This window comes from Sebastes umbrosus, chromosome 20 (genome assembly GCF_015220745.1).
Source record: "Sebastes umbrosus isolate fSebUmb1 chromosome 20, fSebUmb1.pri, whole genome shotgun sequence".
NCBI classification, from domain to species: Eukaryota; Metazoa; Chordata; class Actinopteri; order Perciformes; family Sebastidae; genus Sebastes; species Sebastes umbrosus.
In genome coordinates this window covers 21975047-21988243 of record NC_051288.1, presented here as the reverse complement: position 1 = coordinate 21988243, position 13197 = coordinate 21975047, and the positions used below count along the sequence as shown (strand labels likewise).

Here is a 13197-nt window from a genome sequence, read left to right as displayed (position 1 = left end):
GTAGACATGTACTGAGCTAAAGTCCAAACTGTCATGTTGATAAATTACAAAGTGGATCTAAAGACATTGAGGGGAATTCAGAGAGGAAACCAAAAGCTTCAGCCTGCGGCAGAAACAAAACGCCCTCGGCCACTATTAATAGACTCAGACATGTTTGAATATTTGAGATTTTGCCCCAAAATGGCAGCAATGACTCTCCTGAGATGACAAATATAGATATATTTTACTCTGCCCTCCTGAAGTCTCAGCAAGGACCACCCCAAAAACAAAAAAAACATGCAGCAATGAGCCTAAAATATAAAATACAAATAGCTCCTTTCTAAATTTTGCATGAACACATCTCCATTTTCAGAGCTAAGGAACTTCCAAAATAGCCAATTTAAGTGAGATGAAGTTATAAATTGTGAGTTACTAAATATAAATGACCCCAAAAAAAAATGAACAAGGGCGTTAAAACGCTACCTACTGCTGGTGTGCTTTTATTGCTGATGCTGTTCTATGAAAAGCTTCTTGTGTGCCAAAGCATTTCTGTATGGGATCCAATGGAGGACACTGATATCATGCAAACAGACAGCTCTCTCCCTTCCTTCCTTTCTCTCTCTCTCCCTTTTCTTGTTCTCATTTCCGCTTGGCAACAGATACCTATCACAATAAACAAATAAATATTTCAAGTAACTTCTGATGACCCATTTACATAAGCAGTGTCTCTACTGCCTACATTCATTAAACTCATTTGGAGCAGATTGGAGGATACTGACAACGTTTTATAACTAATTCATTGAAAGTATTATACATTTTCATCTATTTGCTGGTTTATATCTGACTGTCGAAAGGACAAGAATCAATTCTGAGGTCTTAAATTATTGGCAAAACATTAAAAAATCCCATGGACAGCCTAATAGTCCTCAAAAATGTGTTATTATTAATGACCCCACATGTGTCTTTTATGACTACTTGAAGTAATACTAACAGAAGGAAACTTTTATTCTAGTGGCAACCTCCGGGTCTGAGAAGTGAAGCCAATGCTGAAGTGCCTTAAACTTGCATTCTTTCTAATAGCCAGCAGGGGGCGACTCCTCTGGTTGCAAAAAGAAGTCTGATTGTATAGAAGTCTATGAGAAAATGAGCCTACTTCTCACTTGATTTATTACCTCAGTAAACATTGTAAACATGAGTTTATGGTCTCAATCACTAGTTTCAAGTCTTCTTCAATACAGCATGATGTTCATTTAGTAGATTATGGTCCCATTTAGAGTCAAATAGACCATAAAGCAGGGGATGCTTTAGGGCGTGGCTACCTTGTGATTGACAGGTCGCTACCACGGCGTCTAAGAGTTGTCCGTGTAACCCTTTCACAGTGTGTTTTCAGTTCATGAAAGTTAATTGTAACATTTTGGTCACCCAAAAAATGTGTTATTCAGCATTCAGTTGTACTTAGCTCCACCCTCTTGTGTCACTTCTGGTTGCAAAAAACCAAGAGAGCGACGGCCAAAAACCAAGCTGTTTATTCCGTTTTCTGTGTAAAAGGGACAGCCGGCATGGCGAGACTAAATGAACACACGCCGCAGTTGTGTTTAACGTCACGCCCCTTTTGCTGCTGCGAGTCCTTACAGCAACGTCCCGGGGTTCGAATCCGACCTGTGGCCCTTTGCTGCATGTCATCCCCTCTCTCTCTCTCCCTTTCATAACTATCTCTCTCACTATAAATATAGGCATAAAAGAAAAAAATAATCTAAAAAAAAAAAAGCAAAGCCAACACAATGGCGATGTAATGGCAACGTAATGGCAGATCTTCTTTACGGCAGTATTGTGGGATCTCTGTGTGAAAGGGGCTAAACATGTAAACACAACGGGCAATATTGATGTCAGCAAAAACGATTGAGGTCATGTCTATATCGTACGATAAGTCGAAAGCGTAATTATTGTGACAGGCCTAACTTGTAATCTTCTAAACTGTAAACTATCATGGTTTTATTCTAGTAAACCAGACCATCGGTACCTTTGTTACAGTCCACATGTCCTCAGTATGAGCAGCTTAATCAGTTACAGTACACTATAATTACACAGCTAATGTGCTACACCGCAGCCAGCTGAGCGATATCTGCTCTGGTTTCACCACGCAGTGTTAATTAGGACGGACATCACAGCGTATCGGCTCCAGCCACTGTCAAACATAATTAGGGCGGAGGACTGCAAGACTTTAAGCAGAGACAGAAGGAAGAGAGGGAGGACGAGAAGAGACAGGAATGAAAGGAAAGAGAAGTGAGGAGTAAAGGGAGGGTGAAAAGAGGATCTGGATTGATGAGATTAAAATAAAGCCAATGAACTCTGATTGAAAACCCACCGGACGATCACTCCATATATCTGGCAGATTGACATAATCAAAGTTGGGAATCACATGGAGAGTTGATTTCCCACAGGACGTTCCCTCTTACTTCATCTCACATTATGAAGTCCTATCGAGCTCTTTAAATCTACTCCAGACCTAAACACGTCACTAATAGGATTACTATTGAGCCTATATATATGACATATTTTATAGTAATCAAGGTATTTCTTTACAGTATCCAACATGACAGAGGTTCCCACGTGAAGCCTGAGCTGCTGAAGACCAGACAGATGGATATGATTTCCTTCAGAGGGGTTGAATTCTTGCAGATTAATCTAATCCACCACCCAAGCAATCAACTCATTAGGGCTTCATCCAACATCTTGAGCCAATCTGTCCAGTCAAAATGTAACAAGACTTGAATGTACTGTCGGTGAATATGCCAGGGATATGTATTGGCAAGAATCTGATCATGATACAGGGGTAACGATTCAATATGTTGTGATATATTGCAATTTTAAATCTAATTTTAGGAAAGTTTGGGGCCGTCGGTGAGCGTCTGTCGGCGTGTACCGCACCGTCGGCTCTTGTCGGCCCGTGTCTGAGGTTTTTCGGACGATTCAGCACGTTGAATCGGCGGCGATGCCCGTCGATGGCTGTTCAGCTTAAACAAATCAGTGCACGAGAAGAGAAACGGAAGTGAGGAAAGCAAGAGGAAAAACACAGAAGGCTCTTCTCATTTTTCCATCTTCATCTCAGCTGATTGTTCCGATATTTTCACAACGACATGGCTGTCTGGAATGAAGCTAAGTGGTGAGTGAGAGTGGGATGAAAATGTTCGGCAAACGCCGCTTTGTTTCATGCATGCATCATAACAATGGCCTGTATAACTGCAGTCCTCGGTCTTCAGTAAGTAACTGGTCGTCGGCTACAACTTCGCAGTGTGTTCAAATGCAACTTGTCGGCCAACACAAAGGCGACGTGAGGCGACGCAACAGTCTGCCTTCAACGCCGCTAGTTCTTTGATGTCGACTTGGTGTGTCTGGTCCTTAAAGGGGAGACTCGTGGGTACCCATAGAACCCATTTTCATTCACATATCTTGAGGTCAGAGGTCAAGGGACCCCTTTGAAAATGGCTATCCCAGTTTTTCCTCGCCAAGTTAGCATAACCCTGGAGCATTACTTAGCCTCCTTAGTATGACATGGTTGGTACCAATGTATTCCTTAGGTTTTCTAGTTTCATATGATGCTAGTATCTTCAGTCTATCTTTAAAACTGAGCCCACTACAACCTCTGAAAGATCAAATAGCATCCGTCAGAGTTTTAAGAGGTTAATTAAAAAAAATCAATACAGTGTTTTGGAGAATCAACACAGTATAACAAAACATAATAACGTGATACTCATGTGTACGGATACTTTCTTACACCCCTAGAATATACTGCATGTCATCACACAACAGTTCCCGCAGTCCTTGTCTTCTACTTGCTGCTTGCAGCTGTATTTCTTTTCCTCATTTTTGATTTTTTGCAACATACATCTTTAATGAGATGCGGGCTGCCACTTTTTGAGTCACTCTACATTTTAAGAAACTGCACATGAATAATTAAATATCACGTAATGAAGACTGGTGGACTGGGTGGGAACAGAAGCCACTCGCAACCGCTTGAATAAATGTGTGCGACATCAAGCTAAGTGTTGTATGATTAGTGCTTTAGTGCTGTTTCTCCTCGTCGTGATTTAAAAGGTAATTTGACATACAGAATATTCGTCATTGTGCTTTTAGCGACCAGCATTTAGATTTGAATATTTTAAATGTTTCCTCTGTTGGATAAGCATTTATTTTCTTTCTTTTTTTTCATTTGCACTTTATTAAATGGCGTTCAGTAGATGTGGGCAAAACGTGACAAAGAAGAGAGGGGATGTAAATCATTGGTGTGGTACAGAAGCTTCAGCTGGCCGGCAGTGCTGAGCTCTCAGGATATCCATTTAACAATTAACCTTCTCTGAAAAACAGATAAATGTACGATGATGCTCGAGGCTTAATTTAATATTACCGACTGGTTGCTAAACATGACTGTCACATGTTGAGAGAAGTATCCACTCCTCTGGCAACTAATTCAATTAGCTGCTTTGAGGGGAGAGTACATCTCATTGACCGGCCTAATCGGGCCTATCTGGTGGTGGAAGTGCTGACTGTGATGCATCAGTGTTTTGGTGCTTTTATAACAGACTGTAAGTGAATTTATGCCCCTGTAATTTGTAATCTTTATTAGCAGCATTACGCGTTGATTTGCAAGTTTGACACAGTTATCTGTAACTTTGAACTTCCACTTCTTTAAAGGAACAGTGTGTAGCATTTGGGGGGGATCTATTAGCAGAAATGCAATATAATATTCATAACTATGTTTTCATTAGTGTTTAATCACCTGAAACTAAGAACTGTTGTATTTTCGTTACCTTAGAATGAGCCGTTACCGAAGTCTTGGAAAGGGAGGAGTGAGCGAAGGGGTACTCATTTGGTTGCAATCCGCAACCACACTACTAGATGCCATCAAATCCTACACACTGTACCTTTAAGGTTCAACACAATATATGAGAGACAGCATTTTCTAATCAATCTCATTATGATTGTTGCAACATTCATAAATGTAAATTTGCTTAAGTTAAACCTCACTTTCATGACTTTAAAGAAAGAAATGGAGCTATATATTAAGACAATAACTATATTAAATCTGTGAGACTGCGCTCCCAATTGTATGTTTTTAAGTTACTATCTATTTATAGTTATCTATTTACAGCTGTAACATTAGTAACAATTGTGTTTGAAGGAGACGTAGAGATGAATGAGGACAACACGTCAACATTAATATTCCTAAAGAAGTCCCATTCACCTCGTCTCACCTCACCATCAACGGAAATGTTCAGTTTAATATGAATTATAGCCAACGAGTAAGCTAAATTTAAACTACAGATTTACGTTGCTATGGACTCAGTTCCAACTGTAGAATCTAACAGACTATTTCTCTTATAATTATATCAATAAAATAATTTTTAAATCAATATTTTGTGTCAAATTATTGATTTCTTTAGGAAGTAGCTGTGTAATAAGCGGGATAATGTACAGCGAGCGGGTCATTATCACGGGTTATTCAAGACCCCTTGCTTAATTTGTTCCATTTTATGTTTTTACTTTTTATCCTCATTTGCTTTTATGCATTTTTACCAATGCATTTAATTTGAAATATCATTGTTTATTTGCATTATTGTATTGTATTCATTCAAAATAAAGTATTTTAAAAAGTCTGCCACAGCAGCAGGATGTTAACAGAATGAAAAGTTGGATCCAAGTAGAAATAATGAACGGACCGCAGGTCGTCTGCACATCAGCTAAAGGCTATATATAATACCCACTGATATCATGCATCTTTATCACAGCTAAACATAATGTCATGTCACATCAGGAAAAGTTTTCAGTTCACCACAGACTTGATGAGATCCAGCCGCCTCCAGCCAAAACAAATCACATCTCACACTGGTTCAGATATCATCTTCAAAATAAGGAAACATTTCTCCTCTGGTAGTAATGGTCTCATTTGAATCACTTAAGTGGCTTATTGAACAATTTCCATTTCTTCATACATAAGACATGATAATTTAGCTTGAAATTCATCTTGTGATGGTGACACCAGATCTCTGCTAATGGGACTAATGGACATTTAAATTTTACTCACCGTTAGTGGCCTGTGACCTGTTTTCCATTATTTGTGCTGCGTTATACAGCCAGCGATGTGAACAGGAGGTGTTTTATAGAGGTAAAACAAATAGGCTACGCTTGATCAACTTTACAGCCTGTTAGTTCAGGTGAGCATTAAGCTGGGGGGAAATGTTATTTACAAGTGTTGTAAGAGTTTCCATTATAATTTCTGAGCAGTACTTAGTTTCAAGACCCGTATAATATTCCTATCAAGACAATGACGTATGTGGTTGGGTAGTGACCTGCATGCACTTTACATGCATCTTTTCAAATGTATATAATCACTGTAATATTTTAAAATATTTCTATAACACATGATTTAGCGCTATTTTATTTTCTCTTGTTTTCTCTATATCTGTCAGCCTGTACTTTAAAGGTGCTAAATGAGAGATTGGGTGCATTACTATTGTCTCCGCACGGCTCTCAACATGGCGACAGCAGTGCTGACAGAGCTAACAGTGTTACATCTCTTCCTAACATGCAGCGACCGAGCGAACTCTGGCGAACGGAGCGTGAAAAATTATACTACAAGCTATGTCACTCTCTATTACATAGAGAGAGCGATATGGTCATGTGTAGAAGGGAGCCCGTAAATTGCGAAATCTGATCTGAGATCTGGGAAAACTTGCAAAAACTCTTGTGAGACTCGCTGCCCGACGACCTGTCCTAACCTCAACCATTCGAGGTCAATGCCTAACCTTAACAATCTCGCGACAGTTTTCCCTGTTTGCTGGTTCCCTTCTAGCCACTACCAGCGCCAATGCTGATTAACTGTCTGTTACTGTCAGCGGCGATTTTGACCAGTGAAAATAGGTCGGAGGTCAGCGTGACACTTTGCATAAATAGAGCCGGGGCAAGCGTTTTTTCAAACAAGCGACACGCTGCTTTGCCTGTTCGCTGACGCACGGAGCAGGTTAAGACATCTTCATTTGGAAAAAACTGAAACAATCTGATATTCGCTCGTTCGCATCGCGTCCAATAAGTGTTAACCTGAGTGGGAACCGGAGGATGGTTGATACGCTTCCGCGACAGTGACGTTATCAGCTGTAACCGCCGTATGAGAGCAGTGCAACGCTCACATGCACTAAAAGGCATGCATGGCCAGCCCGGCTATGTCAACAAAGCAAGGAGCTCAGATTACAACACACACAGAGGGAGAGAGACTTCATTCTCTGCTCAGGTAGACATTACTCCTCTATATCTTCACATAGACAATAGTTGTTTGATGTTATATTAATGCTTTGGATATCATATAGAGAACCTTTAAGTAACACACAGTGACAGCAGAGAGATTATTGCATTTGTCTCATATATTGTATACTGTATAGTTACCTATCCGCCTACGTGTCATTTTTTTTGCATAGTACTTTGCAGACTGAGTTGATGCATCCCATCCAGAGGTTGAAGACACCACAGTGAAGAGCGACTTGTCTGGCAGGCAGTCATGCACATTGTCAGCAGAATATTCATTATACACCCACACAAGGACAACTTCTACCACAATATCCTCTCAAACCAGAGGCCACAGCTTCCTATCAGCAGCTGTTTTTTAAATACACATGTCCAGACAGATGTTCAAAGGAAACAAAGCTTGTACAAATATAAAAAAAAACTTCCACTCTTTTGTGCATTTTTTATGTCTGGGTTCTTTACACCACACAAATCATACAAAAATGTGGAAAGGGTAAGGGTTATCAGAGAGATTTCATCCACATCTATGTCTCACAGAAGTAAAAAGCGACTTAGCATGAGACAGATCAAAGACTGATCTCATCAAAAGGAATGAAATAAAGACGACTGCCTATGCTATTGTGAACCCAAAGCACAAGTATCTGCAGAACTGCAAATAGAAGCTTAGCGTATTTCAAAAGAGAGGTGGCATGAAAGGCATGTAGACAAGAAAGAGACACCTTGAGAATACAAATAGGAGAACAGAGACAAACAGACGTATGGACAAATATACAGAGAACTAACTCGAGTGGGAATACAAAATGTGAGTCTTTGCAGTGGAAGCACACTTACAGCTCCCCCGTTAGGAATACTGAGTGACCAATAAAGAAAATGGGAAAACACGCAGGACGGCAGACATCAACGGAGAGTGAGAGTGTGTGTGTGTCTGCACAGTAATCAGCAGTTAGTCAAAACGTCTTCTATTCTCTCACCATGTGATGAGGCCGGCGGCGACGGCGGACCAGGTGACGCAGCAAGAGTTGGGCTTCTTGCTCTCCTCCTCTTCGTCTTTGTGGCAGCAGCACAGACAGCTCAGGTAGATGGCCAGACACAGCAGGTTGAGGCCGAGCCCGGCGGCCGCCACGCAGCCCAGGAAGATGAGAGACTACAGAGAGAGACGGGAGAAACATGACATGACATGACTGAAGTGGAATGTAAGGTCACTTGTGACTAATGCTTGCCAGCATGATAATTCACAAGTTTTACGTAACTTTAGTTTTTGAGAAATTGGCCATTAAAAGCAAGGCAATGTAATTTCATATTCATGTCCATGTAGCACATTATAATTAGATTGCATTAGATCAGATTCAATTGTCATTGCATAGAGTCCAAGTACTGAGACTAATAAATGCAGTTTAGCATCTAACCAGCAGTGCAGAGTGCTGTACATATGTATAGGGGTAATAAACAGAATAAACTGGAAGTGGTAACAAGAATATGTTAAGATATGTGCAGCAGTTACATCAGGAAAAATAAATAGTAAGCAAAATATATAGAGCAAGTACAGTAATGCAAACAAAAATGCATTCAGGAACAAGTTAACAGGTACACAGTGGTGGAAGAAGATCCTTTACTTCACCATGTAAAAAATACTTTACGGGATAGTTTAGGTGTTTTGAAGTGGGGTTGTATGAGGTACTTTCTATCCATAGTCAGTGTATTACACACAGTAGATGACGGTCGATACACCCCCAGTTTGGAGGTGAATGGAAGTAAAGCAATGTACTTTCGTTGGACGGGGGAAGCAGCAAAATGTATTTTAGACACCTAAAAGAAAGGCCCACCTAAAAAAAATCAATATCAGTTTAAGGGTACAATATATTTAGAATATTTCACTGCTTTACCTTGCCGTCGGACAGCGCTTTCCAATGGGGAACTGAAGCAGTTGTATCCATCTACGTTCTCGCCAAAGTGACCAGACTCCATTGAAAAAAACAGTTATTTTACCTCGTAGAACACAGGAGATTGCTGGTGTACTGCTGCCTCGATCGGGTAGTTTGTTTGTGTCATTGTGTGACACAAACAAACAAAGTGTAGTTAGTTCGGATTCACCAAAGTCACACAATGACACAAACGGCTTCAATTCCCCGTCAGAATCATAGATTGTGTATAGCTGCCTCACGGCAAGGTAAAGTGGTGAAAATATTCGAAATATAGCGTACACTTAAATTGACTTTTTGAAGTTTTTTTAGGTGTCAAGAATACGTTTTTCTTCCGGCCCCATCCACAGCTGTACATTGTTTTACTTTTGTGCGGTAACTCCTGTCTGTTTCTCCAAACTAGGGGGAGTGCCGACTACCTACACTGACTATGGATAAGCACTTCAAAACACCTGAACTATCCCTTTAAACTCCTGCATTCAAACATCTACTTACGTGAAAGTACAATAAAAATATTGTCAGCAAAAAAACTTCATTTTCATTTGGCTTCAATTTAACATGTTTCAACTGTACCGAATCTCAAAATGACAATCAGATGAATCCCTGCCCTCTGCGAATGTCAGGATGTTCTGTGACTCCAAACAAAATATTACAAACTAGCATCAACAGTTACTGTGATTAGTGCGGTAATAAAGACACACACAAAAAAAAACCTAATGAGTATGTCTTCACCAGCCCCCAGAAACGAGACCAGCTGCATTCTGGGAGCTTGTTATCCTCCCTGTCTCCAGCTGGAGAGCAGACACCTCCTCATACGTCTCTGCATCGACTCCTCTCTCCCTCCTCCAGCCCCCCGACGCACCTTCTGCGAGACTGTCCTCTAACAGCCTCCAATGAATCCGCATCCATCTGCTCACAGATGGGTTTATTGAAGCTCAGTCCCACCCCCACCCCCCCACACCCCTCTTTACTCTTCCTTTTTTTCTTTAGTTTATCTGAAATATTTTTGGTGCTGAGCCATCTGTTCTCAAGCTGTGATATTGTGAGGGATTAAAACCCCAGAAATGGAAGGATATATGTCAACGATGGCTATAAAGAGGTAGGTAAATTGAATAATCCTCCAGAAGCCTCAAAACAGCTGTTTATATCATCTGACAAAGTCCCTCTGCTGTCGACTTTGCTAATAAAAAAAAAGCAAAAACACAACTACAAGATATTTATAGCGATCATTATTATGTGTGTTCACTCCTTTCGCACTTTCGTCTCTATTCTATCATCTATTCTCGCTCCTCTTCCTAACTCCATCTGTTGGGGTGCCGTGCCTCATCTTGTCCCATTACACGGCTACATGCCTTTCATGTAGATGGCCACACATCTGCTGACAAAGAAAGAAAAAGGGAGGATGCCCGGGGGGCAATCACCATCGTCATTGACCTCCATCACCTTCCTCATCCTCTCCAGCGCCCCATAAAATAGGTGCGGAGATTAGTGGCAAATTTAGCGCCGCAGTTTAAGGAGACGAGATTGTAAATGTGTTAATGGGTGCGCTCAGACAGATGGATGGCAACCAAGGTGAGACAAAGAGACGCTCCTCGTCTCCTCGTGGAGGGCAGGGAGGGGGTGGCGTTTTGGAGTGATGAGAGTCAGCGTGAAGTGGGTGTAATTGAGGTGAACACGGTAAATGAGATGTGGGGCGCAGGTGGATGATATGAACACGGGGAGATTGTTCGACAGAGAGAGGAAGAGAAAAAGGGGGAGGGGGGGGACTCCCGCTGAACGTACACACAAACGCTGGGCCACCCAGACGCTCCTATCGTCATGGTAACGCGCAGGTTAGTTTGGTTCCCTCGCGACGGCGACGGAGGACGAGTGAAAGGGCGAATTATCGCAGCCTATTTGAATTAAGCAGCATGTGACGGGCCTGCTTACACTGCCATGCCTCTGTCTTGTGATTCCCCTGCAGCCAGGAGATGCAGAGAAAGGAGGGAATGTGGCAGGAGGGCGGGGGGAGAAGCAGAGGCTGGGGCTCCTCAGGGTGAACACGGACCATCAGAGGAATAAACTTTTTCTTTATATTATCTTTAAGGCAACATCCACACTTTTAAAACCTAAAACTTTTGCTACGTTCATGCCTAGCGTCCACATACTATGCAATGCATTCTGGAAGTGGTGGCGGCGCGATTTAAGAGACGGGGCGTCACCTTGGCCGCTCTTCATTTGCATGAAGTTCAGGCCTTTGCTACTCTATGCAAATCAGGGGCGTCCGGTGCAACTCGCCGCCTCTGGAAACTCCCGAGAAACTTTCAAACTAAACGTTGTCGATCCAAAATAAGGACAGATTCAGCAACTGCATGGCTTATTTCTCGCATAAAATGTTTTCAGAAACACATTTAGGTGAACTCTTTTCATGATATAAGAGAAGAAAGTTTTCAAACGAGCCGCCGTGTTGGTTCCCGTTTGAAAGCTGGGAGCAGCAGCCCACGAGGGAAAGCGTTCGTCCAATCAGGTGCCTAAATTTCATGGTGTTTGAGCCTCTAAACCTGCTCAAAAGCCGTTGTATAATTTAAAAACTGCACGGGGCTTTAGAAGGATCTCTCAAATGTATTTGGAGAAACATTTATTCCAAAGCTTTTATAGCTAAAACAACACTTTCTTTCTGTCCATCACTCTCTCTCTCTCTCTGTCTCTGTACTGTCCTTTCTTCTCAGGGCGCAAAAATAATGGCTTCTGAATAATGTAGCATCCATTCAGTGAAAGGTCGCACACACAGAAACTGCACCTGCACTAAAACACACAGCACACAACCTCAACCTGGAACCATCACTTCCCAAGTGCTCCAACCTTCCATTAAGTTTAAAAACACCATTTATCTTTTACCAACCGGAGTGTGCACACAGTCGCTCTTTGGTTAAAAAAAAAAAAATCAAATTGGCAGCTCCGACCACTTAACTGCTACCTGAATTAGGTCTGAGTGGATCCCCATAAAAGCAGACTCGATATGTTAACACCCTTCTCCTTACTTACTCATTCTTAAGTCAAGAAGAGGCCCACTCCTCTCAGTTTTGTTTCCTCTCTATTGTCCCAGCAGACGGGGGGGTGGGGTGAGCACGAGGCTGGAGGCAATGACACGAGGAGAGAAAGGAAGGAAGGAAGATCTAGCTGAGCGGAAAGGCAATCCCCGAGGTGAGGATGTGGATGTGGAGGGAGTAGGAGATGAGGAAAAAGAGCAATGGGAAGACAGGGTGACAGCGTGATGGAGGGAGTATCGTAGGTAATGAAAACACTGAGACAGCCGGGCGTGGATGGGGAAAGAGTGAAGACACACAGGAAAGGAAGACAATCATGGGAAGACACAGCTTCCTCATCCACATGGCTACCTCAGAAACACTCTTCATCACTCAGCGCACGGCCCAGTTTCTCTCCCATTACGAGTCCATTGTAGACGGCTTCCCCCTGAGGGCGGGAACGTTGCATAATGCTACAATTTATTTTACGCATTTACCAAAATAAACACACAAGTGCATGGCAGGAAAAATCAGCCATACGCTCTTCATGAAAGGATGAGTAATTCAGAGAACGACACGTAGGTGAACTCAGCACAATCAACACAAGAGGAACTTTGGAGCCATCTGTTACTCACAAATACAAATCTGCAAAGCTGCCAGTTCATGAAGTACATCCAATTAGGGATACAGATCATTTTCTATGTGTTTTCTCAATTAATCGATTTGTTTTATCTATAAAATGTGAAACATAATGAAAAATGCTAAACCAAAAGTCCTGTGTTTCAAGGTGGAACCAGTCGATGTTGCTTGACAACAACTTAAACAACTAATCAATTATAATTGTCAATTAAGCTTCTGTCAGTCAAGTAATTGATTAATCTACTAATCATTTTAGCATGAAATCACAACCTCTTATCATGTTAAAGTGTGTAATAAACCCACCTGTCCATCAGAGGATAGCGTGTCAGCGTCACGTTTTGCCTCGCTGAAGCGTGAAT

At 41.7% G+C, this 13197-nt stretch overlaps 1 protein-coding gene across 3 annotated transcripts in view; it reads right to left on the bottom strand.

The window, feature by feature from the left end:
- Nucleotides 1-13197, bottom strand: part of ttyh2 (tweety family member 2) — a 70663-nt gene that overhangs the window by 45585 nt on the left and 11881 nt on the right. For all 3 annotated transcript variants that reach the window (XM_037755538.1, XM_037755539.1, XM_037755541.1), the window contains exon 2: nt 8247-8419. In XM_037755538.1, the coding sequence (XP_037611466.1) occupies nt 8247-8419 (173 nt within the window). The remainder of the gene's footprint in view (nt 1-8246; nt 8420-13197) is intronic.